Consider the following 27892-nt stretch of genomic DNA (forward strand, 5'->3'; position numbering starts at 1 on the left):
TTTTAAACAAATCGGCATCGGCTTTTTTTGGTCCTCCAATAATCGGTATCGGCGTTGAAAAATCGTAATCGGTCGACCTCTATTTGGAATGCATTTCAATTTACAGGTGTGCATTGTTAAACTCTCATTTGTGTAATTACTTTCCTTCTTAATTTATTTGAGCCAATCAGTTGTGTTGTGACAAGGTAGGGCTGGTATACAGAAGATAGCCCTATTTGGTAAAAGACCAAGTCCATATTATAGCAAAAAACGCTCAAAAAAGCAAAGAGAAACAACAGTCCACCATCATTACATTAAGACAGTCAATTCAGAAAATGTCAAGAACTTTGAAAGTTCCTTCAAGTGCAGTCTCAAAAACCATCAAGCGCTATGATGAAGCATGCTCTCATGAGGACCAACACAGGAAAGGAAGACCCAGAGTTACCTCAGAGGATGCAGAGGATAAGTTCATTAGAGTTACCAGACTCAGAGATTGTAGCCCAAATAAATGCTTCACAGAGGTCAAGTAACAGACACATCTCAACATCAACTGTTCAGAGGAGACTGTGTGAATCAGGCCTTCATTGTTGAATTGCTGCAAAGAAACCAATACCAAAGGACACCAATGAGAAGAAGAGACTTGCTTGGGCCAAGACACACGAGCAATAGACATTAAACTGGTGGAAATCTGTCCTTTGGTCAGATGAATCCAAATGTGAGATTTCTGGTTCCAACCGCTGTGTCTTTGTGAGACACAGAGTAGGTGAACGGATGATCTCTACATGTGTGCTTCCCACTGTGAAGCATGGAGGAGGAGGCGTGATGGTGCTTTGCTGGTGACACCGTCAGTGAATTATTTAGAATTCAAGGCACACTTAACCAGCATGGCTACCACAGCATTCTGAAGCAATACGCCATCCCATCTGGTTTGCGCTTAGTGGGATTATCATTTGTTTTTCAACAGGACAATGACCCATCACACCTACAGGCTGTGTAAGGGCTATTTCACCAAGAAGGAGAGTGATGGATTGCTGCATCAGATGACCTCACCTCCACAATCACCCAACTTCAACCCAATTGAGATGGTTTGGGATGAGTTGGACCGCAGAGTGAAGGAAAAACAGCCAACAAATGCTCAGCATATGTGGGAACTCCTTCAAGACTGTTGGAACAGCATTCCAGGTGAAGTTGGTTGACAGAATGCCAAGAGTATGCAAAGCTGTCATCAAGGCAAAGGGTGGCTACTTTGAAGAATCTAATTTAACACTGTTTTTGTTACTACATGATTCCATATGTGTTATTTCATAGTTTTGATGTCTTCACTATTATTCTACAATGTAGAACATAGTAAAAATAAAGAAAAACACTTGAATGAGGTGTGTCCAAACGTTTGACTGGTACTTTATATGAGAATCTGAATCAAATCCGCGCGTCTCCAGTGCAAGTCGTCTACGGACTCTCCCGGTGGACACAGTGCCCCCGCTCACGTGGAGGTAATTTGAGCAGACAGCAGTAAACTCGAGCTGCCTGACTGACAGACAGCAACACTCTGGATTTACAAGGAGACCGAGGAACTACACCGCACAAACTGTATAATAACTGATATTTGTCGTGTAAAAGAGTATAAATACTCACTGTTTTGAAGGCCTGTCGGTTTGTGGGTCGACATGAGGGCCCTGGACTTGCTCCTGCTGTTATGTTGCTTGTGTGGCCTATACGCGGTGGGAGGTAAGTGGGACTTCAGAAACAGAGTTGTGGAGGTATGGTAACTCACGGTTGATGTAGTTTGAAAATACCTACTTATTTCAATTGTTGTCAAGTGTTGATGGGCCGGCTATTTTATGCGCGTTCCCCTAAAACATGCACTTTACTATGTGCAGTTTTGCGCAACTCAAGCAGTGAGTGAACCATAAAATCAGTCTGACGTGATGACATCATACAGATATGATTTAAATTACAAGATTATTACAAGATATATCAATAGGAGAAGTACTTGGAGCAACAAAAAAAACAGACCAACTGCATTATTTAGGCCTCGGCTACTGCCTGCATATGAGTCACAACCTATTTCCAATGTGAAATCCTGACAGGGAATCCTGTCTTCAGAAACTCCCCAGGAGAAACCACCCCAGACCATATCAGTATGATTGAGGTTTATAATTAGGAGAGGTCCATAATGGTGTTTTTAAAAAAAATGTAATTTCTACAATTTAAAAAAAAGTTTTTTTTACCACCCAGCTGTCTGTAGTTCGTTTGAGGGGAGGTGTGTGTGTGGCATCTGGCATCTATACAGAAGGACTCATTACTGCCTCTACTCTCAGCTATCTATCCTATCATTTCTGTACAGTTAAAAGGCCACTGAATAACAAGTGACTGTGGCCTTTGTCATGAGCTCACATAGAAATCTGGTGTATACTTTTATTCCAAATACGTTCTACTCACACATCCTACCTGATTTCGAGGCCTACGTGGTGTAGGCTAAATGGGAGAGGTAAAGGCACTAAACGCTTAACAACTGTCTGAGTCCCTCCCGGCTCCCCATCTGTCTGTCCCTTCCTGTGCTTGGCTAATGGAGGTGCCTGGTTGTGTGATGGCTGTAATTTGTCCCTGTCAGAGGCGGTCCTGCTGGGCAACTGGTTCGTAGGGCCACATGATGAATGCTGCTGCCTCCAAAACTGGCCATTTTATAAATGCTGTGAAACCTTCAGAGGAAGAGGGGAAAACAGTAGTTATGCATGGAAGTGCTACCCTGCGGCAATATTGGACAGTTTGGCGTGGCTAAGGGTTAGACGCTTACAAGGCCACCGGGCTGGTTATACAGGGGCTTGCACTCTCTCCAGACCTGGGTTCAATTCAGATTTGAAATATTTTCAAACATTTCAGCTGCGCTTGATTGAGCTTGTCTGTTGCAATGGCAAGGATTTCAAATATTATTTGTATATGTCTCTCTCTTTTTGGTAGACAAAAAATGTATAAGAATATTTCAGAGGCGTGAGGTGCAGAAGGTTAAGGCACTGTTCCACAACATGCCAGGAGTGGCTGGTCCTGGCGAGCCACCAAAGTATAGGCTTATATTCCAGCACAATCAATTAACCAATCCAGATACAATTGAAGTCTGACGTTTACATACACCTTAGCCAAATACATTTAAACTCAGTTTTTCACAATTCCTAACATTTAATCGTAGTAAAAATTCCCTGTCTTAGGTCAGTTAGGATCACCACTTTATTTTAAGAATGTGAAAAGTCAGAATAATAGTAGAGTATTATTTTGGGGAAAATGACTTGTCATGCACAAAGTAGATGTCCTAACCGACTTGCCAAAACTCCAGTTTGTTAACAAGAAATTTGTGGAGTGGTTGAAAAAGAGTTTTAATGACTCCAACCTAAGTGTATGTAAACTTCTGACTCCAACTGTATATTATATTATAGCATTTTATGTCATTCTATGGTCCCATCCTCCCTCCCTCCCCCTTCAGGTGCGTCGGAGGGGGAGAAGCAGCTGATGAAAGCCCTGTTCAACAACTACAACCTGAAGGTTCGCCCTACGGCCTCACCTGGCGCCAAGGTGGTGGTCCGGATTGGCATGATCCTCTCCTCCTTCGTCAGCCTGGTAAGGGGTGCCGCAACACAAACACGCACTCACACACAAACAACTAACCACTACGTTACTGGCAACATTCCATCAACATACCAGTGAACATGACACATCCAAAGTGTTACAGGAAGTGAATGAGTAAGTGATAGCCCTATGTAGAGATCAGGTGATAGAGGGAGAGTTACATGGTTCACCCCTCCTTCCCACCCCCCCACCCCTCTTCTTCTCTCCTCTCTCTGCTAGGTCAGGACAGCTGTCTAGCTAGACCCCCTCTCTCCCCCTCTCATCTCCTTTCCTCTCTCTGCTAGGTCAGGACAGCTGTCTAGCTAGACCCCTCCCTCTCCCCCTCTCATCTCCTTTCCTCTCTCTGCTAGGTCAGGACAGCTGTCTAGCTAGCTGACATTCCTCTGCAGGTTTTAAATAGCAGCGCCTGGCCGGTCGGTTCTCTGTGCTCAGTGCAACTATGTGCCCCTGGTCAGAGACAATCACCCCAACCCCATTCACTGCTGCTTTTCACCACAGATCTAAAATCAGATTACCCAACCGGCATTCTAATCATAATCATTAGGTGACTTCTACGTACTGTACCACAAACCCCAACAACTCACCCCTTTTATCCCCACTGTACACCTGTTTCCAAACACTACCCCTCTCTGGTTTCAGGTATAGAGAGAGAAGGAGTGCAGACATCCACACTGTCTTGTAGGGGAGGGCCTTCCCATAATGCACCACGACCTTACTGTGTGCTCTTTCTCCCTAGAACATGAAAGCAGAAGAGATGAGCACAATTGTTATCATGAACCTGGTAAGTGTCTGTACAAACTGTACTCTCTCTCTCTCTCTTTCTCTCTTTCTTTAATGTTACTATTCAGTCTACCTTGACCCAGGCTCCAATTCAATAACTTTATTTGCATGTAAAACGTTTCTCCGTGCATCAGCAGAGCTTTATAAAGCTAAAATGTCAACACACACAACACCGCAATACAAATCATGCACCCAGTGAGAACACTTGAAATAATAATACACAGTTTATGCAAAATGAAAAACTTATGCAAATGTTATTGATATTATTCATGGACAAATGCACCGCAATATTGTGCTCCCTATAGTTAATGACACTAGCTGGAAAATGTGAAATAAATTGATCAAATGACGAAGTGGTTAGATTTCAAATCAGAAAGTTATCCCTTCCGTCTCTCTCTGTTTCTCCCGCTCACACGCACATTCTTCCCTCCTCTTTTTCTATCCTGTCTTTCTCGGGATATTTCCATCTGTTTTAAATCATTGAAACTTAAACCCAACACACACACACACACACATACACACACATCGCTGTGATATCAGGAGTGGACAGACCACCGTCTCTCCTGGAAACCTAAAGACAATGACGGGATCGAGGTGATGCGACTTCCTGCTGGGAAGGTCTGGCTGCCTGACATCGTCCTCATCAACAAGTAAGAACCTGTTATTCCTCCTGTGTAGCTCAGTTGGTAGAGCATTGCACTAGCAACAGCAGGGACATGGGTTTGATTCCCGCTGGGGCCACCCATACAAAAGACACTTTGGATAAAAGCATATTTGAAATGGTATATATTGTTACCCGGGTGTCCATTTAAATTCAGGAAGTATACTGACGTTCCAATTCCAAAATGAATAACATAATGTTAGTGGTCTCAGTCATTTAGATACTAAAAAGCTAAGGTTTGTGTCCTAAAGCTTTTTTGAGAATATTGGCTATTTTGATGGCTTCTGCTCCTGGCCATTATCATTCAACACCATGTCTTTTAAGTTAACTGCAATAGTTTTGGCAGAACCTGGATGGGTCAGTCAGGACAGCGTACACACACACACACACACTCGCTCAGTCAGTGTGGAGGCTCCCATTAACTGTGCTGTAAATATCCCCTCTGCTCCGTTCATTCATCACTGCTTTATAGGCAATTAGGCAGCGCGGCTCCCCAATAACAGAGCCAGTGGCACCGCACCGCTCAGACAACGCTCCAGCTGGGAACCTACTCACACAGAACCACAGAGGAGTGGGGAGTGGAGCTGGACGCACATACAAGCAAGCACACACACACACACTCTCCAACACTCTTAGAAAAAAAGGTGCGATCTACGTAGAACCTAAAAACGTTCTTCGGCTGTCCCCATAGCAGAGCCCTTTTTGGTTCCAGGTAGAACCTTTTTGGTACCAGGTAGAACTCCTTTGGGTTCCACGTAGAACCCTTTCCACAGAGGGTTCTACCTGGAACCAAAAAGGGTTCTGCTATGGGGACAGCTAAAGAACCCTTTTGGAACCCTTTTTTACAAGAGTTTAGCTCCACCTATTTGTGTGTGTGTGTGCGTGCGTGCAAGTGTGTGCACTCGTCTGTGTGTGTGTGAGAGAGAGGGTGCTCAATGTTTCTCATATTACCTCTGAAAACAGGGAGAGGGTTTTAGAGGGGCCCTAGCCATAAGGACGAGCTTTCAATAGCATATTGCCAAGCCTATAAAACCATGCCGTGTAGACTGCAGTACTGCATGCTCAATCTGCCTGTCTAATTGTGGTGATGTCTCTGTTGTATCTTGCATTATGAGTTTAATTGGAACTGCAAGCTTATTTCTTACAGCCCTTTAGACAGGATACTTAATCTACAGTGAGAATGGTATTTTTCTGTCTCTCTCTCTTTGTCTCTTTTTCTGTCGCTCTCTCTGCACCTCCCCCCCCCCCCCCTCTCTCTCTCTCTGCAGTAATGATGGTGTGTTTGATGTGGCCCTCCATGTCGCTGTCCAGGCCTATAGTAGTGGGAGGGTGACCTGGTCTCCCCCTGCCCTCTTCTGTAGTTCCTGTGGGGTCAAGGTGACACACACATGCACACACATGGACGTACACACACACACCGAATGCAGGTTCGCACACATTCATACATGGATGCGAAGACACACACATACACCCTAGTTTTTATTTAAAGATGTGTCGCAGGCCTCCCGAGTGGCACAGCGGTCTAAGGCGCTGCAGTGCTAGCTGTGCCACTAGAGATCCTGGTTCGAGTCCAGGCTCTGTCGCAGTCGGCCACAACCGGGAGACCCATGGGGCGGCACACAATTGGCCCAGCGTCGCCCCCCCCCCCCCCCCCCCCCATTATTATGTAGAAGGACTGAGAAACTCATTTCTGGTGACTTTTTAAAAGGACATCATACTCCATTTAAAATATGATTTTCACCTCCAGAAATTGTTAATTGTTAAAATAATTGTAACATATTGGACCATGCAGGGTCCATATTATCAGGTATAAGCATTATCATAGCCCAACTGATGCAGCATAGTGGCTATAAATGAATAGGCTGAAGCATGGGGTTGCCCATCTGCATCCTTTAACTAGTTAGCATCCTATTGATTCATTTCATGTCCCAAATAACTTGCATGAGCACAGTGAATATAATATAGGTCTACCTGTTAGGGTAACTTGGGGTAACCCCCACCTGGGTAAAACATGCCTGTACTTCTCTCTCCAACCAACAACGTGCCGACTAGGTAAATAGATCTATTCTGAGGTTGTCTGATTTTTCTATTCATTACTCGTTTTGTTTGCAGAGGAAAAGTAAATATGGAGAGTTCTAGCATCTTCAAAGTGCGCCTCGGCAGAAACAATTTCTTCTTTCATGTTCCATATTTTGGGGTCGTTGTCGGCAATGATTTTTGACGTGGTGCGGCGCCACAGCTAAGTGACTGCAGCGGAAACACTGACACACACACACACTGAATGCAGGTGCGCACACATTCACGCGCGCAGACACACATGCATATAAACACACACGCTTGTTGCCGTTACTTTTACCCTCTCTGTGTGTCTGTTCTCTCTTTTTGTCATCACACGGTCACGGCTAGAAGGGATCCTTTTGTCAAACTAACCTCAAGTTGAATTTTTCTAACCTTAACCTAATTCTCCTAACCTGCTATGTAAATGATCCTAACCTGCTGCGTAAGTTTTCCTAACCTGCTACCAAAAGTTACATCTGACGTTAATTTGACAAAGCTGGATCCCTTCTAGCCGTGACCCTAACATCCCCTCTTCCTGTTTCATGTGTCCAGGTGACGTACTTTCCATTTGACTGGCAGAACTGCACCATGGTGTTCAAGTCTTACACCTACGACTCATCAGAGGTGGACCTGCAGCACGCTCTGGATGACCAGGGCAACGAGATCAAAGAGATCCAATACGACGGGGGCTTCAGTGGTGAGGACACGAGGGGACGCACCCTCGCACAAACGTGCAACTACTCCAGCTGCACTTAGATGGAGTTGTCCTGCTGGCACAATGGAAACAATCGAATGTGTGTGTTGAAAGAACACAAATACTATTTGAGACCAGGGCTAGAGAAGAGATTAGAACACTGATGATTAAAACAATCTTCATTGCTGTGTGTGTTCACAAAAAAAAAAAAGACTTTGTTTTGGATACGTTTTCATTATGTTACCAAACACCCACTGTCCCCAGAGAGTGGTGAATGGTACATCCGCCACCAGCCCAGCAGGAAGAATGAGATCCGTGAGGACCTGTATGAAGACATCACCTTCTACCTGATCATCGAGAGGAAGCCTCTCTACTATGTCTTCAACATCATCATCCCCTGTATCCTCCTCACCTGCATAGCCATCTTCAACTTCTACCTGCCGCCCGACGCTGGTGAGATGGCACAGGTCTAGGATCAGTGTAATAATAATGGATTTATGTACTAGAGCGCTCACCACACATAGGCACAGATCTAAGATCAGTTTAGCCTCATCGACCTTAATCATAACCCTAACCTTGAAGCTGGTGAGCCACAGATTCAGGATCAGTTTAGCATCCTCTAATACTAACCTTAACTATTAGGGGTGTAATGCAAGACAGACATTAGGTGCAACTCCTTCTAATATAGCAGAGAGAATGAGTTATAGAATGAGTGAAATGAATACATTTAAGGAGTGGATGTCTATGTTGATATTGCCGTGTTCATCATGATATTCATCCTAAAACAGGATTGCCGATATTTAATAGTAGGTTGAACAGATTAATTTATAGAACCATATAGATCGGTATACAGGTTTTAAAATTAGCCTGCTGTTGTAGTATGGTCCAACTGAAGCTCAGTTGGTAGAGTATGGTGCTTGTAGCGCCAGGGTAGTGGGACCACCCATAAGTCAAATAAAAGCGTCTGCTAAATCAAGTCAAAGTTTATTTGTCACGTGCGCTGAATACAACCGGTGTAGACCTTACAGTGAAATGCTTACTTACAAGCCCTAACCAACAGTGCAATTTAAGTTTTAAAAATATCCATTGTTTTACGTAATACCTATGTAAAGAAATTTTAAAAAACGGTGAAAATAACAGTAACGAGGTTATATACAGGTGGTACCGGTACAGAGTCATTGTGCATTGTGATGTACTGGGCTGTACGCACTACCCTCTGCAGTGCCTTGCGGTCAGAGGCTGAACAGTTGCCGTACCAGGCAGTGAGTGATACAACCAGATGCTCTGGATTTTGCAGCTGTAAAAACTTTTTGAGGATCTGAGGACCCATGCCAAATCTTTTCAGTTTCCTGAGGGGGAATAGATTTTGTCGTGCCCTCTTCACTACTGTCTTGGTGTGTTTGGACCATTCTAGTTTGTTGGCAATGCGGACACCAAGGAACTTGAAACTCTCAACATGCTCCACTAAAGCCCCGTCGATGAGAATGGGGACATGCTCGGTCCTCCTTTTCCTGTAGTCCACAATCATCTCCTTTGTCTTGATCACGTTGAGGGAGAGGTTGTTATTCTGGCACTGCCCGGCCAGGCCTCTGACCTCCTCCCTATAGGCTGTCTCAGTGTTCAGGCTTACCACTGTTGTCATCTGCATACTTAATGATGGTGTTGGAGTCGTGCCTGACCATGCAGTCGTGGGTGAACAGGGAGTACAGGAGGGGACTGAGCACGCACCCCTGAGGGGCTCCAGTGTTGAGGATCAGCGTGGCAGATGTGTTGCTACCTACCCTCACCACCTGGGGGCGGCCCGTCAGGAAGTCCAGGATCCAGTTGCAGAGGGAGGTGTTTAGTCCCAGGATCCTTAGCTCAGTGATGAGCTTTGAGGGCACTATGGTGTTGAACGCTGAGCTGTAGTCAATAAACAGCATTCTCACGTGGGTGTGCCCTTTGTCCAGGTGGGAAAGGGCAGTGTGGAGTGCAATAGAGATGTCATCATCTGTGGATCTGTTTGAGCGGTATGCAAATTGGAGTGGGTCTAGGGTTTCTGGGATAATGGTGTTAATGTGTGCCATTACCAGCCTTTCAAAGCATTTCATGGCTACAGACATGAGTGCTACGGGTCTGGCATTCTTAAGCAATAAGCTACGAGGGGATGTGGTATATGGCCAATATACCACGGCTAAGGGCTTCTCTTGCGCGCAATGCGGAGTGCCTGGACACAGACCTTAGCCGTGGTACATTGGCCACATATCACAAACCCCGAGGTGCCTTATTGCTATTATAAACTGGTTACCAACATAATTAGAGCAGTAAAAATAAATGTTTTGTCATACCCATGGTATACAGTCTGATATATCACGTCTGTCAGCCAATCAGCATTCAGTGCTTGAACCACCCAATTTCTAATGTATATTATGGCACAGTGGAAGACCAGGCTAACTATCACAGAGTTTCTCATTGTGCAGAAATTGTGTGTTTTTCCTATGACCTTCGTCTTCCTACACACACACAGCCTCTCATGGGTGACCACGAACATAGAATGTTCCTTCAGGCTCCAAGACACACGCAAGCACACACACACACACACACACACACACACACACACACACACACACACACACTTCAACACTAAAAAAGCTTGTTAAAACCCACCTACCTGTGAACATGTTTCTCTTTATGGACCCAAGGCTTCTGTAGGAGGGGAGTTAGAGAGAGGGGGGGGGTGTTTGGCCACACTGTGATAGCACTGTAGCGTAGCAGCACAACACACAGACAGTACAAGGACACGTTTAAGCACGGGTCCCTGTGGCTCTGTATGTAAAGACAGTCTCTTTCTGTCTCTGTTCAGCTCTCTGCTTCTCTATGCCCCCCCCCTCCTCAAGGTCTCATACACACATGCATGTGTACTCCCTGTTTGCAGAGACAACAAAGGCCACAAACCCACTCCTTAAGGTGTGAAAAATTGTGTCCTTTAAGCAACTTTGTTACGTCACTTGCTTATATCAATTTTAGTCGGGACGTTAAATGTTCACTGTCCCAATGGACGCTCTATTATAGAGGGCCTGTTTTTATTTGATCTCCTAGATGGTTAAATTGGTGAGAAGTATATGAGACTTAAAACGCAGCTGTAATTCTCTTTCTCAAATGGCACTGACAATGTGGGTCGGTCTCTCTGTAAAAGTTGCTGACCACATACCAATTCACTGATTTGACAGTCAAACTATCACTTATATGGCAGCCAACCGTTGACGATGTTGATATCCTATGACGGGTCGTGATTCCTTGAAGTTAACAGAAAAAGGGTTATGGTTCCTGATCTGTGATGGCTGCCTCCCGAAATCAACACCCGTCATTCCAAAATATACAGTTGAAGTTGGAAATTTACCAACACCTTAGCCAAATACATTTAAACTCAGTTTTTCACAATTCCTGACATTTAATCATAGTAATAATTCCCTGTCGTAGGTCAGTTAGGATCACCACTTTATTTTAAAAATGTGAAATGTCAGAATAATAGCAGAGCGAATGATTCATTTCAGCTTTTATTTCTTTCATCACATTCTCAGTGGGTCAGAAGTTTACATACACTCAATTAGTATTTGGTAGCATTGCCTTTAAATTGTTTAACTTGGTAAAAAGATTCGGGTAGCCTTCTACAAGCTTTCCACAATAAGTTGGGTGAATTTTGGCCAATTCCTCCTGACAGAGCTGGTGTAACTGAGTCAGATTTGTAGGCCTCCTTGCTCACACACACTTTTTCAGTTCTGCCCACACATTTTCTATAGGATTGAGGTCAGGGCTTTGTGATGGCCACTCCAATACCTTGACTTTGTTGTCCTTAAGCCATTTTGCCACAACTTTGGAAGTAAGGTCCTTTGCTGTTCTGGGATTGATTTGCACTTTTTGCACCAAAGTACGTTCATCTCTAGGAGACAGAACGCGTCTCTTTCCTGAGTGGTATGATGGCTGCGTGGTCCCATGGTGTTTATACTTGCGTACTGTTTGTACAGATGAACGTGGTACCTTCAGGCGTTTGGAAATTGCTCCCAAGGATCAACCAGACTTGTGGAGGTCTACCATTTTTTTCTGAGGTCTTGGCTGATTTCTATTGATTTTTCCCATGATGTCAAGCAAAGAGGCACTGAGTTTGAAGGTAGGCCTTGAAATACATCCAGAGGTACACCTCCAATTGACTCAAATGATGTCAATTAGCCTACCAGAAGCTTCTTGAGCAATGACATTTTCTGGAATTTTCCAAGCTGTTTAACCTCCAAGCTGTTTAACGCTAGCATCCCACCTCGACAACAGCCAGTGAAATTGCAGGGCACCAAATTCAAAACAGCAGAAATCCCATAATTACAATTCCTCAAACATACAATTATTATCCACCATTTTAAAGATAAACTTCTTGTAAATCCAACCAGTGTCCGATTTCAAAACGGATTTACTGTGAAAGCACACCCAAACGATTATGTTTGGTCACTACCTAATCACAGAAAAACAAAGCCATCCAGCCAAAGAGAGGAGTCACAAAAAGCAGAAATAGAGATTAAATTAATCACTAACCTTTGATGATCTTCATCAGATGGCACTCATAGGACTTCAGTTACAAAATACATGTATGTTTTGTTCGATAATGTTCATATTTATATCCAAAAATCTCAGTTTACATTGGCGCGTTATGGTCCGAAATGCATTCTCAAACAAACATCCGGTGAAAGTGCAGAGAGCCACATCAAATAACAAAAATACTCATCATAAACATTGATAAACGATACAAGTGTTAAGCATGTAATTATAGATAAACTTCTCCTTAATGCAACCGCTGAGTCAGATTTTTAAAATGCTTTACGGCGAAAGCACACTTTGAATCCTAGCTACAGAAACCCATACAGCCATTTTCCAAACAAGGAGAGGTGTCACAAAAGTCAGAGATAGCATTCAAATTAATCACTTAACTTTGATCTTCATCTGGTGGCACTCCCAGGTCTCCATGTTAGACAATAAACGTTTGTTTTGTTCGATAATGTCCCTCTTTATGAGCAAAAACCTCCTCTTTGTTCGCTTTTTGTCCAGTAATCCGACTGCAGAAGGCGCGTGCACTAATTCCAGATGAAACGTTTTTAAAAAGTACAATAAAAGTTAGTAGAAACATGCCAAACTATGTTTAAAATCAATCCTCTGGTTGTTTTTGTCATAAATAATAAATAATATTTCAACCGGACAAAAGCTTTGTCAATAGGAAAGGAGAAACAAGAAAGGCGCGTTCATGATCAGGGGGCATGGCTGATGAATGGAGATTTCCACTGGCCACTGATTGAAAGTGCTGTATCTCCCTAATTTTTCAGAGTAAAAGCCTGAAACAATGCCTAAAGACTGGTCACATGTTGAGGAAGCCATAGAGCTCGTGAACTGCCATATCAGTTCTGTTATACTCAGACATTATTTTAGTGTTTCTATCCAAATCTTCTGGGACGAGTTGCAGTCAGTTTAATTTGGGCATGCTTTTCATCCAAAATTCCGAATGGCACAGTCAACTTAGTGTATGTAAACTTCTGACCCACTGGAATTGTGATACAGTGAAATAATCTGTCTGTAAACAATTGTTGGAAAAATTACTTGTGTCATGCACAAGGTAGATTTCCTAACCGACTTCCCAAAACTATAGTTTGTTGACAAGAAATGTGCTTGTCTAAATTCGTTTTAATGACTCCAACCTAAGTGTATGTAAACCTCCGACTTCAACTGTAGATATAAGCCTTCTACAAGTTCTCATCTAACCAATCATGTGTAGGTTATTACGTTTCCGTGTGGCTTTTGAATGTTTGCCCCCTGTTCTATCGATTTCAGCGTGATATCCATGGAAGGGATTCATAAAAAAAGGATTGCGTTACACTTATGGTGTTGGCGACCCACTTGAATCAAAATGCAACACTTCAAAATGGAGCTAGCCGTCTTCCACAAAGTGTCCTCTAACCAGTGATGTACCCATTATTCCCAGATTCCGTGTGGGTTTTTGAGCTGTGTTAGTTTTATCAGGATGTGGAACTTCCTCTCCCCTCTTGCGTGATTGATTTCAACGTGATAATCAATTAGTGATTGACAAAACAGTGTTGCACTTCTCTTTCTGTTTTGGTGACCCCAGTATCAGTATGCTACGTTCCATAATGTAGCTGAGTGGACTGTGTTCTGCAGGTAGTCCTCTAACCACTGATGTAAAAATATATCCCGTTTCCATGTGAGTTTTGAGTTGGTTTCAATCGATGAGTGATTTATTGCCACTTGTCAAAGCAACAGGGTTTTTGGTGCGTGTGCACTTTACAAGGTGCACGGTAATTTGATAAGTAATTTGATTACTATTGTTGCACATGTGTGTGTAGATTGTACATTTTATGTTGAGATTTTCAATATATCACAAACTGTTTCTGAATATTGGCTATTGATTTTTGACACTTTAAAACTGTGTTTTGACATTGGGCTTTTTATCAATATGTCTTGTCAACAGGAAGCGGTGACAGCAACATTTTTCCACATACGTTTTAGGAATATAAATGGAACTTTCAACATAAAATTTCAAAATGGTATTGTGCTTAATCAGGTTAAAACCGCTGAATGAATCCAAAAATGTGCTGCAATTGATTGATTTTGACGATATGCTATTTTAGGGCTCCCTGCCTCCCCAGAAAGTGAACGTTAGATGAATTCCCCCCCCCCCCCCCCCCCCCCCCCCCCATTACAAGTCATTAGCTGATGGATTACATAATGGGCCAGCTACTGTTAACACACAGAATCAATCCCCTTTGTCTTCTCCCTTCCTCTCACTAACTACACACACGCACGTTCGTTTGCACACACAAGCTCAGTAGGCCAGACTAAGGACATGTTACAAATGATTTAAAGGGGGATAATTCCTCTGTTAATAACCTATTAGGCTTTATATATCCGCTGTGCACCGCATTAACCTGACCACGGGAGGACTCACGCTGTGTGTCCTCAGTGTTGGTAGCAACTGGGGACGGGAGGAGGGTGGAGGAGATGGGGTGTGTGTGGGGGAAAGAAAGTGTGTGTGTGTATCCATATCTAAATTGTATAATATCAATTCTGTATAATGTCAGTGTGTATATATAGATCTCTCGCTCGTCTGTGTGTGTGTCATCTCTAACCTATGTGTAAAATATTTGTTCTGTATGTTGTTCATCTATTTATCTCTCTGTGTGTCCTCCTTTCTCTCTCCAGGTGAGAAGATGGGTCTGTCCATCAACGTTCTGCTCACCCTGACTGTGTTCCTGCTGCTGCTGGCTGACAAGGTCCCCGAGACCTCCCTGGGTGTCCCCATCATTGTCAACTACCTCATGTTCACCATGATCCTGGTCACCGTCTCAGTCATCCTCAGTGTGGTGGTCCTCAACCTGCACCACCGGTCCCCCTCCACACACCACATGCCCATGTGGGTCCGCAAGGTGAGATTGGGCATCCCTGTTGTAGGACCCCCCCCCCCCCCCCAAGAAATGCCTTCCTCTCTCCCTTCCTTTCCTCATAGAAACTGATACGATGAAAACGCAAAAAATATTTATGATGGTCGGAGGAGGAATGCAGAAGAAAACGATAGAAGAAAAAGATTTCTAAAGGGAGTCTCAGGCAGGCGGGAAGGTGTGTGTGTGTGTCCATACGTGCCTTTCCCTCTGTTCCTCCTCCTCTTTTCCCTCCTCTAAAAGTGCGTGTACATCAACAACTAGAAGATATTCAACTGAGGAGTTCTCCTTCCTGAGCAGAGAGACCCGTTGACAGGATCTATTCATTAGCTGGTTAGCATATCAGTGTACTCGCAGTGAATGGGGAATGCCACATAGGACAGAGTGAAATGCGATATCCAGGGTTGTGGTAAATTCCATTTAAATTCAGCCAATACAAGAAGTAAACAAATTCAAAATCCCCCCCTAAAATATATATATTATACAATTTGAAAAGTATTGATGTCACAGTGAGTAGCAAGCACTGAGAAATAATGTAATTGGAATGTCAGTTTACTTCCTGAGCTGACTGTATTTAAATGAAATTGGATATAGCAGAGATCAGAGATCACTACCAGATATGCTTGTTACTCACTGTGACATCACACATTGGATCAAAGATGACAGTTAGCCTTAATTGCTTATGACCATTGTGGTTTAGTCCACACTTCGTGTGTCTGTTTATGTGAAGAAGAGAGAGTGATTTTAAAAAGCCTTTATTGTCAAATTCAGGAATGCACTTAGAGTTTCAATGTGACATCTACTGAAATCAGTTAAACCTCAGATATGGTGTTCCCATCACATAGGAAACAGCAGGAAGCCACTGAAGACAGGCTGATTTCAATAAACATACCGAGTCCCGGCGTATGGAGTCTTCTTTCTCCAGCAACAGAATCACTGCATTGGATACATACAGTACTGGTTGTGTCCATCATTGTAGTTGTTTGCCGCCATTATACGGTTGTCCATACCAATGAATCTGATCTAGTAGACCCCTCTCACTGGTGCTGTGAAGGCCCTGTATCAGGGCTGTAGGCGTTACTAATGTTAGTGAGGACATTGGTGTAGACCAGAGAGGTGTCAGCATTGAAAGGGCCCACTGGGTGGCCTAAAGCAGCAGAGAAGGCCTGCGTTCTCTCTCTCTTCAGCTCCTCCACCTCTCCTCTCAGTTGATCCACTGGGTTCTTGTGGCTCTGCAGTTCAGTCTTGGTGATGCTCAGACCACTCCTTGCTCGACCACCTTGTTCACTAACACGGCATTCTCTCTTCAGTTCCTCCATCTCACCGGCTGTCAGTTTGGCCTCCATGTACCTCAGCTCCACTCTCTGTTCCAAACCCATATCTCTCAGCTCAGCCGTCAGGTTGGGGTTGTCTCTAGCTTCAGTCCTGTGACCTTGTTGAGTGATGTCATTCTCTTGGACACCTCTATGCCCATGCAACAGACAGACAGACAGACCAGCAGAGCTACAGTACCCCTCATTCTGAAACGGTAGCTGTTTCCAGAAAGTATGTCGTCTATGAGGCTCAGTCCCCTTCTTTAGATACACATCAGAGGTGGCTGTTGGGAGGAGATATCGGAGGACAGGCTCATTGTAATGGCTGGAATGGAGTAAATAGAATGGTATCAAGCCCTTTCCATTCATCAATCTCAGGCATAGCAGTGAGCCTGTCCTCTGATTTCTCCTCCCGCCAGCCACCTCTGATACACACTGACCACGGTGGACTAATACATAGCCTCATACTGTGCATGATGTAACAGAACTCCGGTAAAGATGAGTGAAATCTGGGGTTGTTTAAGGCCATGGATTGAGGAAAAACAAGAGAGACGCCAAGCAGTACATACTACATCCTCCTTCTTCTTAACCTACTGCTCGTCTAGTTGAAATGTGTTATCTCAAGCTGGGAGAGTTTTATTTGGTGTGTTCCTCTGGCGCATGTGCCTGTGTACATTTGTGCGTACTCGTGTGTGTGTGTGTGTGTGTGTGTGTGTGTGTGTGTGTGTGTGCTCATCCGTGTGTGTGTGTGTGCTGGCAGGCGCTGCTTGTCTGATAGTTCTCGCTCTGATGTCGGCGCTTGGCAGCTTTGACGAAAATGAGTGACATCCTGGCATTTAAAGTATACTATGTTTTAGAAATGTCATATACTATAAAACGTTCCATTTTCGCATACCAAAAATGCCTATGCAAGTACGGGTATTCGGACACGGTCTCTCTCTCTCTCTCATATCTAAGCCCCATTATCTGCAAACAGACGCATGTGGACGCTCCCAGTCCGTTGCCCCAATAGCTTTTCTACTGGCACCTGATTGAATTTTCCTCCCTGATACGACTACTTTTGAGAATGAGAGGGTTGAGGCATTGAGACTCAGTCATGCAAAAAATAGTTTTCTACGGTGTGTTCACTCAGACACACACACATGAAGCGCTGGCTTGTGTGTCGGAGTGATTGAGTGGACACACAAGCGCGCACACAAATGCAAGCACACGTTCACACACACACACACACACAGAACGAGAAGGTCGGCTTTAGTGCAAACTCAATGAGTGTATATCTGACACTGGAGTGGTGGACAGTAGCCTTCCAACTATATAGTGTTACATTGTAGAAGAATAGTGAAGACATCACAACTATGAAATGACACATGGAATAATGTAGTAACCAAAAAGCCACCCTTTTCCTTGTAGCCACCCTTTTCCTTGACAGCTTTACACTCTCTTGGCATTCCTAATATTGAGTTGTACCCCCTTTTGCTCTCGGAACAGCTTCAATTGGTCGGGGCATGGACTTTGCAAGGTGTCGAAAGCGTTCCACAGGGATGCTGGCCAATGTAGACTCCAATGCTTCCCACAGTTGACTGGATGTCCTTTGGGTGGTGGGACCGTTCTTGATACCCACAGAAAACTGTTTAGCGTGAAACTCAGCAGTGTTGCAGTTCTTGACACACTTAAACCAGTGCGCCTGGCACCTACTACCATACCCCGTTCAAAGGCACGTAACTATTTAGTCTTGCCCAGTCAGCCTCTGAATGGCACACATACACAATCCATGTCTCAATTGTCTCGAGGCTTAAAAATCATTCTTTAACCTGTCTCCTCTCCTTTATCTACACTGACTGAAGTGGATTTAACGGGTGACATCAATAAGGGATCATAGCTTTCACCTCGATAGTCACCAGGTGTTCCTAATGTTTTGTACACAGTGTATGTAGATGTTTTCTTGTCACATACACCTGATAGGTGCAGTGAAATGTGTTGTTTTAGACCAGGGGTGTCACTCATTCCGTGGAGGGCCTAGTGTCTGCTGGTTTTAGGTTTTTCCTTTCAATTAAGACCTAGAGAACCAGGTGAGGGCAGTTCCTTACTAGTCAGTGACCTTCATTTATCAATCGAGTACAAGGGAGGAGAGAACCCACACTTGGCCCTCCGTGGAATGAGTTTGCCGAACGTTTTACAGGGTCAGCCATAGAAGTACGGTGCCACTGGAGCAAATTAGGGTGAAGTATCTTGTTCAAGGGCACATCGGCAGATTTTTCACCTTGTCAGCTCAGGTAATTGAACCAGCTACCTGCCGCCATTCAGAAAGAGAGGCAAACACACACGGACACACACACGCACGCACGCACGCACGCACACACGAGATACAAGTATAGTTAGCGGAAGCAACAGCTGGTCAACAGCCTTGCTGATAATAACATGCTGATTCATGGTATTTCTGAAGGTATTTCTACAGACATATCCACTGAAACATTCATTACTGACAGTAGGTCTCTGGAAAGCCATGAAGGTTGTTCAAACCATGAATATCACTGAATATTACTTTGAATGATTACCCCCATGCAGTAAAAAAACAAGGCATTTTTCTATAGTTCAATCAATGTTACGCTGCCTGCTGTGCTAAGCCCTCCCTTCTCCCCTCCCTCGCTCCTTCCTCCCTTTCCTTTCCTCCCCTCCCAGATCTTCATCCACATGCTGCCCCCCTACCTGGGCATGCTGCGGCCCAAGGTGGAGATGCCCCTCTCCCTGGACCAGCCCCCCAGGAGGGAGAAGAACAATATGGCTATCAGCCGCGCTGCTGACGAGTATTTCATACGCAAGCCCAACACCTGCTTCCTCTTCCCCAAACCCAATAGGTGAGAGGTCAGGGGTTACAGGTCACTGGGGAGCGGGTCAAATGTTAACCCAACACCAAAGAGATGAAAAGAGGTCTAATTTTGTATCTGTGCCATTATGGCATCTGTAACAGCATGGGTGGTGCCATTGAGGCAATCTTCATTTTATAGTAGTCAATTTTCTTATTTTGTTTTTGAAAAAAGTGTAATGCTAATATTGGTGATTTACCGCCACCTGTAGTAGCAGTAAATCCAATAGCAGTCCCCAATCCCACTTGTAGGCTATGTCATGGCAATGTTGACGTCATTGGCTCTAACAGTCGTCTCTCATCGAACTGTGCATGTGCAGGCCGTCAAATCAAGGCACTCCCTCGATAGTGACCTGACCAAATTCACATAGAAATGTGTATTTTATATATATATATATATATATATATAAGCTGTTTGAAGTTGCTGTACAAAACCTAAAGTAAACGATGCAAACTTTAGGTTTTGTACAGCAACTTCAAACAGCTGAAAATATATTTCTCAGCGGTTTGGAGGGTACAATGAATTATTCTCTACACCAGTGGTCACCAACCTTTTCTGAGTCCAGATCACTTTGAGTCCAAATGCAAGCCGAGATCTACCGCTCAGATTTGTTTTTAAAACATGACTTAAAATGAGCCTATGCAACATTAACCAATTAAAAACAGTGCTGTAGCAATGAGGTTTGTGCAGTAGACTATAGGCCCAATACATTATAACTGCATATTGGCTACGCTTGAATTGCCCTGCCAATGTTCTTCTCAGACCATTTTGATATGATATTTTAAAAATGTATGTGTAGTAGATCATTTGTTGTATTACTTGTGAGGCACAGCTGAGAGAGCATAAAATGTAACTTTTTTTTTTTTTACTGGACTGATTGCATATGATGGTCAGTGTGAGGGGAGTGAGGGTAGTGATGGGCTTTCAGAGTATTTTCATTGAGCAGGCTCCCAAACGGCTCTTCGTTCAAAATGCTTAACCTGTAGTGACACCCCATCCCGTGAACGGGACCGTTGTCATCATCTGACACTAATTAGCATAACGCAACGGACATAAATCTTCCTAGAAAATCTTCCTATTCATGAAAATCACAAGTGAAATATATTGTAACACAGCTTAGCCTTTTGTTAATCACCCTGTCATCTCAGATTTTCAAAATATGCTTTACAGCCAACGCTAGACAAGCATTTGTGTAAGTTTATCATAGCCTAGCATAGCATTATGCCTTGCTAGCAGCAGGCAACCTTGTCACGGAAATCAGAAAAGCAATCAAATTAAATCGTTTACCTATGAACTTTGGATGTTTTCACTCACAAGACTCCCAGGTAGACAGCCAATGTTAATTTTTTCCCAAAATATTATTTTTGTAGTAGCTCTGAAATAGCTCTGTGTGTTCTTCACGTTTGGCTGAGAAATCGCCTGGAAATTGCGGTCACCACAACGCCGAAAAATATTCCAAATTAGCTCCATAACATCGACAGAAACATGGCAAACGTTTAGAATCCATCCTCAAGGTGTTTTTCTAATATCTATTCGATAATATATCCGTCGGGACAATTCGTTTTTCACTAGGACCGATTGGAATAATGGCTACCTCCTGTATTTTACGCGAGAATCTCTCTCGGAGCCACCATGTGACCACTTACGCAATGTGGCCGCCTATGGCTATTCTTCAACAGAAATGCGTAAAACTACGTCACAATGCTGTAGACACCTTGGGGAATACGTAGAAAGTGTAAGCTCGTTGATGGTACATTCACAGCTGAATAGGGAGTCATTGGAACGCAGCGCTTTCAAAACCTGGGGCACTTCCGGATTGGATTTTTCTCAGGCGTTCGCCTGCAACATCAGTTCTGTTATACTCACAGACAATATCTTTACAGTTTTGGAAACGTTAGTGTTTTCTATCCAAAGCTGTGAATTATATGCCATATTCTAGCATCTTTTCCTGACAAAATATCTTGTTTAAAAAGGGAACGTTTTTTTCCCAAAAATGAAAATACTGCCCCCTAACACCAAGAGGTTTTAAAATCAATCTAGAACCATGAAAAAAATGTCACATCTCCAATGTAAATCCCAAAAGGCAGGCTACCATTATGTCAGATCGTGAAATGTGTATTGAAATACATTTTTACCTGGCCAAAATATTAGATCTGTACATTTCTTTTGTTTTTACGCAGTGGAAAATAATCACTGTGGACCAGATGTGCTTTCCCCGCTATGTATTGTTTCTGCAGTGAACATTCACCCTCCTCAGATAATTATTTTGTAACTTATTTGCAGAATAACATTGAGCTATAAAAAAAACAGTCGCAATATGCAAATTGCGAATGGCCCATCACTAAGGGAGGGAGCAGTGGTGAGGCTACCTCTCACCTCACTGACACCGTCCCTCCGCTCTCCCTCCCTCCGCTGAGAAAAGGGGACGCAGTCTTCCAGCTGGTAGCAAATCTCAAGTTGCACTGCATTATTTCTGCCTCATGCACCAATTCATGGTGGTTACTCCTATTACAGTGCTGGTTGTAGTGTGAGTGGAAGTAGGGAGAACACGCATTTTATGGCTTTAACAGAGTGTTGACAGTGCTGGAAACAACTTCAACATTGAACTTACTCATAAAAAACAGCTGCTCTTTGCTCTATTCGTTGAGTCTCTCTAGTCATGGTTTTGAAATCTCACAGTATCAACTTTGCTGTGCATTTGAGGTTTCTTTTTAAAGTCTGTGGCTCTAGGAAACTACAGACACAGTGATCTAAGCTAACTGGTTGGCCAGCGGTAAGGCCTATAGGTTCACTTGATTTGCTCTCTGGGCCTGCCGGGTAGCTGGAGTTCTACCTTCATAAAATGGGAACACTGACTTCCCCGGCGCTAGGGCTGCTGAATCAAGTGCACCTACTGTCAACAGGGCAATAAATTTAACTAGGAACGCAAGGCTTTATCATTGTTTGTTTTTTTACAGAAATATTTGGTGATCGACTAGGAATGCCATGGAGATCGACCCGCGATCGACCGTTTGATGACCACTGCTCTACATTATACTTGCTTGTTTTGTCACATGAACTGAAATTAGGCTATGAGAATTTTAGCAACCAGCAAATGGTTTAGCAATTTCTGCATAGTGCATCTTTAAGACAGCGGCTCGAATCTAGGTCGTGGCTTTTAGATTTAGAGAAAATGAACAACTAATGAAGAATTTTTCACTTTCATTGACTTCTCAAACCCCAAGCCACGGCCTGGTCTGTTTCGCAAGCCTTTCTGGAAGTCTCTGGGTTTAGAAACTCTGTGATAGCACCCTATTTAAAGAAGACAATGCTCTGCTCATTGGGTGATCGCGCCCAACCCATAGGAATCTCCACCCAGTTGACTTCTTTAAAATGATGGAAGCCCTCAATGGCAATGTCCATGCTAAAGTGGGTTATATCCAAGTTGAATCCTCTAACTATCTCTCTGGTAATTTGAAGGTCATTCTAGAATATACATTCCCATTCGATTTCTGTGTCTGTGATGTGATAGATGGGACCAGCGGCCATATTAAGTGTACCTATTCTCCCCATCGTGGATTTAACAATGGTGGAAACTCCCTCCAGCCAATGCTTGCACCAATTCAATGATTTAAAAAAAATAATTATAATTGTCATTCTGGTGGTAAAGATGGCTGTGAGATAGGGGTGCAACTTCTATCACAGATTACTTGGTGAAAGTACTGTCCTGGGCTGACTCCCAAAGGGCGCCCTATTCCCTGCATAGTGCACTACGTTTGACCAGCGCGAGTAGTGCACTATGTAGGGAATAGGGTGCCAATTGAGACTTAGCCACAGCCTCTACTCATGGGTCTGTTGGGGACGACTCACCTCTGGGGTCATTGACTTTCGCTAGTGTCCCCTAAGGTGAACTACCATCATTTACTGTTAACTCATTCAGTTCTGAGGAAGAGCAGCCCCCCAGGGATTCCTGCCATGAGGACCTAATGGATAACTTAGTGTCTGAGAACATGTTTTAACCCTCCCTGGAGGTCATTTACACAGACACACACGCAGAGCCATGCACGCAAGCGCACACACGCATAGTCACACAGGCACGCAAGCGCACACACACTCACACATTGAAAAGCAGGCAGGCACCTACAGCTTTATTAACCACAGGCACGTTCTCCCGCCGCTCTAAATCAACTCACAGGGGAATTGAAGTTTGAGGCCGTGAGAGGGAGAGTGCGAAAATCATTGCTAAAATAATGATGATCAGCGCAAATCGCCTCTAACACATTAGACCTGGTGTGCGTGGGTGGGTGTGTGTGTGGGGGGACTCTGCGATTCGGAGATGGAGGAGAGGGGGGTGACTACTAGAGCGATTCGATGAGGCAGCAATATCTCTCTGCCCACGCCCCTCCGCCCCCCCTACACAGCCTGTGCCCCCCCTGGCCTTCTTAATTGGTTTTAGTGTGTGTCTTGGCACCGTTGGTGGCCGGTCTTAGTTTAATTAGTCTCGCTGATTACTCATCTACATCTCCCTGATGAAGTGACGCTGTGAGAGGGGGACCAAGAGAAGGGAGGAGAAGAGAGGAGTCTATTCCCCCTCAGTCAGGTAGCTCATCCCAGAAAAACAGAGATGGAGACGAGCTGCTGAGGTCAGTGGTGATTTGCTCGCCTCGCCGGCCCGGGAGAGACACACACACCACTGCATTGTAAAGCCAGGATTTGCCCGGAATACCAAGTAGATAGACTACAGAGAGCGATAGAAGACCTGCCTGTTTGCCCGGGAGATGCTTTAGGACCACACCATAGCCAGGCTAAAAGACACAGCACCATGCTGACTCCTGGTGGTAGCTACAGAGGACTGCAACACTAACAGTTTCCAGTCTCCCCAGGGCTACAGCAACTGAGAGGGCTGTTTCAGACAAAACAGATGCTAGGATGCCGCCACCTGAGAGAAGAGACTACATCTGGTCCACTAGTAGAATAATCTCAATATGTCAAAGATTAGAGGTTTAAAATGGCCCCTATTTACTAGATATTGCGCTACTTTTGACCAGGGCCCATAGGGCCCACTTTGCTCAAGGCAACTCGCAGTAAAGCTGTGTCGACCCATCGTTATAGCTAGTAACCTTCTGTAACCCACGGCACCCCATCATAACACATGGCAACCCCACTTCTTCAGAACAGCTTTGTCAGCAAAAACTGCTCCGGTCTAGCTAAAGACCTGAGGGAGAAAATGTGAGGAGGAGTGGAGAGGGAGTTTCTCTGACCTTATCTCAGCAGGAAAAGGCCCAGTCTAGCTAAAGAGCTGAGGGAGAAGCTGAGAGGAAGTTTATCTGACCTTCTCCTCTCTCTCTCTCAACATACAGGGAAAGGAAGTGCAGACTGTTGTTAGCTGGCTGGTTAATTAGTGATGAGCTTTGTGGAGTTTGGGCCTGTCTGCACATCTCTGCCTGCTTGTTCTGTGGTGACATCTGGACTAGTTTTAACCCCTTCTATCTCCCTTACCCGTCCTTTCTCTCAAATCAACCCCTGTTCCCACTATGCAGTTCTGTAGATATGAAAAGATAAGAAGATTGAAGTTTTAGGTCCACTTTGCAATCCCTGATACAGTAGCGTGGCAGAAATGTACCCTGTTTTGCCTACACCAATCATTGCCTTCAGGGCCCTTATTCATAAAGCGTATCAGCTTTAATGGGTGCTGATCTAGGATCAGAAAGGGAAACTAGTCCTATACCAGCACCCTGAGACACTATGAATACAGGCCCAGAGCCACGAAACGGCCTAGGCGTATAGGGAATAGGAGGTAGTAGTAGTTTATTCGGGATTGGACATTTGTATCTTGTTTATGTCTAGGTACCAGTCTGAGGGCATGTGTACTGACCTGAGGAAGTTCATTGACGGACCCAGCCACTACCTCACTCTGCCTCCGGAGCTCAAGACTGCCATCGAGGCCATCATCTACATCGCTGAGCAGCTACAGGCTGAGAAGGACTTTGCTGCTGTGAGTGCTGTGTGGGGGGACCTGCCTGGGTTGAGCGTTCTCATTTGAAGTCTTTAGTTTCCCTTACAATTTCTCCAGCTTCTGGAAAAATATTGAAGAGCTATATAGGGTCTGGGCATGGGCTGAGTGGATGGAGAGGGGTCTAAGAGGAAAGGGAAAGTCTAGATGTCTATAGCTTCTAGCCTGTACATTTCCCCATAGCTCCGTCTATTTCTCTTCCTTCACTCGTACCTATTTATTCCTGTTATGGATTCCTTTTCTCTCTCTATCCCTTTACTTTCCTGACTTTTGTCTCTTCTTTGTTTCTCTCTCTCCCCCTCCAGCTGAAGGAAGACTGGCAGTATGTAGCCATGGTAGTGGATCGCATGTTCCTGTGGATCTTTGTGGTCTTCACTACTGTGGGAACCCTGGGCATCTTCGCCGACGCCAGCTTCAACCACACCCCCAGCGACCCCTTTAAGTACCCCTAACGTGGGACACACACTCCACGTATGCATGAACACACACACACACAAGATCCCAAACTTTACCTCACTGAAACCCCAGAAGCCATGACAGTTGCCCCAGCCTCCAAAACAGACATGCATAGCGAGATCCTCTACATGCCTTGGACATAGCTACTCTATACTGTACATGGAAGGGTTTCTTTTTCTATATCTGCTGTGCTGAAGTGTGACATTGCTGTAGTTCTGGGGCAGTAGGAATCAAGCATCTCAGAGTAGGAGTGCTGATCTAGGATCAGCCCACAGTCGATGGAATCTTATTCATTATGTTCTAAAAGGCTAAACTGATCCTAGATCAGCACTTCTATTGTGAGATGCTTTCTGAATAGGGGCCATGGTTTTACAAAAATATATTTATTGATTGCTATATGTTTGTTTTGAGGATAAAGACAGTGAAAACCAGATACTATAAAATACCAAGTGTATACATTTAATTTACCAGAGTGAGAATGTGTGTTTGGCATATATACTATATGTACCTCTGGTCATCTGTTGTGTATTTTAGTGTGTGTGAAGTTTATTCTTGTATTCAAGAGTAGAATAGCACACACACATGTATATGTGAATATGTATGTATATATGTATGTACAGTGGGGCAAAAAAGTATTTAGTCAGCCACCAATTGTGCAAGTTCTCCCACTTAAAAAGATGAGAGAGGCCTGTAATTTTCATCATAGGTAGACTTCAACTATGACAGACAATTTGAAAAAAATCCAGAAAATCACATTGTAGGATTTTGAATGAATTTATTTGCAAATTATGTTGGAAAATAAGTATTTGGTCAATAACAAAAGTTTATCTCAATACTTTGTTATATACCCTTTGTTGGCAATGACAGAGGTCAAATGTTTTCTGTAAGTCTTCACAAGATTTTCACACACTGTTGCTGGTATTTTGGCCCATTCCTCCATGCAGATCTCCTCTAGAGCGGTGATGTTTTGGGGCTGTTGCTGGGCAACATGGACTTTCAACTCCCTCAAAAGATTTTCTATGGGGTTGAGATCTGGAGATCTAGGCCACTCCAGGACCTTGAAATGCTTCTTACGAAGCCACTCCTTTGTTTCCCGGGCGGTGTGTTTGGGATCATTGTCATGCTGAAAGACCCAGCCACGTTTCATCTTCAATGCCCTTGCTGATGGAAGGAGGTTTTCACTCAAAATCTCACGATTCATGGCCCCTTTCATTCTTTCCTTTACACCGATCAGTCGTCCTGGTCCCTTTGCAGAAAAACAGCCCCAAAGCATGATGTTTCCACCCCCATGCTTCACAGTAGGTATGGTGTTCTATGGATGCAACTCAGCATTCTTTGTCCTCCAAACACGACGAGTTGAGTTTTTACCAAAAAGTTTTATTTTGGTTTCATCTGACCATATGACATTCTCCCAATCTTCTTCTGGATCATCCAAATGCTCTCTAGCAAACTTCAGACGGGCCTGGACATGTACTGGCTTAAGCAGGGGGACACGTCTGGCACTGCAGGATTTGAGTCCCTAGCGGCGTAGTGTGTTACTGATAGTAGGCTTTGTTACTTTGGTCCCAGCTCTCTGCAAGTCATTCACTAGGTCCCCCTGTGTGGTTCTGGGATTTTTGCTTACCGTTCTTGTGATCATTTTGACCCCACGGGGTGAGATCTTGCGTGGAGCCCCATATCGAGGGAGATTATCAGTGGTCTTGTATGTCTTCCATTTCCAAATAATGGCTCCCACAGTTGATTTCTTCAAACCAAGCTGCTTACCTATTGCAGTTTCAGTCTTCCCAGCCTGGTGCAGGTCTACAATTTTGTTTCTGGTGTCCTTTGACAGCTCTTTGGTCTTGGCAATAGTGGAGTTTGGAGTGTGACTGTTTGAGGTTGTGGACAGGTGTCTTTTATACTGATAACCAGTTCAAACAGGTGCCATTAATACAGGTAACGAGTGGAGGACAGAGGAGCCTCTTAAAGAAGATGTTACAGGTCTGTGAGAGCCAGAAATCTTGCTTGT

At 44.1% G+C, this 27892-nt stretch overlaps 1 protein-coding gene across 1 annotated transcript; it reads left to right on the top strand.

Annotated features, from left to right (window-relative positions):
* Positions 1-1481: 1481 nt before the first annotated feature.
* On the top strand, positions 1482-26564 carry LOC139378941 (cholinergic receptor, nicotinic, beta 1 (muscle)). Its single transcript, XM_071121570.1, has 11 exons — positions 1482-1707; positions 3458-3591; positions 4337-4381; positions 4921-5030; positions 6310-6418; positions 7652-7796; positions 8058-8246; positions 15024-15247; positions 19252-19427; positions 25263-25410; positions 25734-26564. The coding sequence occupies exons 1-11, from the start codon at positions 1647-1649 to the stop codon at positions 25878-25880; spliced, it is 1488 nt and encodes a 495-aa protein (XP_070977671.1). The 5' UTR covers positions 1482-1646; the 3' UTR covers positions 25881-26564.
* Positions 26565-27892: the final 1328 nt, after the last annotated feature.

This window comes from Oncorhynchus clarkii, chromosome 21 (genome assembly GCF_045791955.1).
Source record: "Oncorhynchus clarkii lewisi isolate Uvic-CL-2024 chromosome 21, UVic_Ocla_1.0, whole genome shotgun sequence".
Lineage (NCBI taxonomy): Eukaryota > Metazoa > Chordata > Actinopteri > Salmoniformes > Salmonidae > Oncorhynchus > Oncorhynchus clarkii.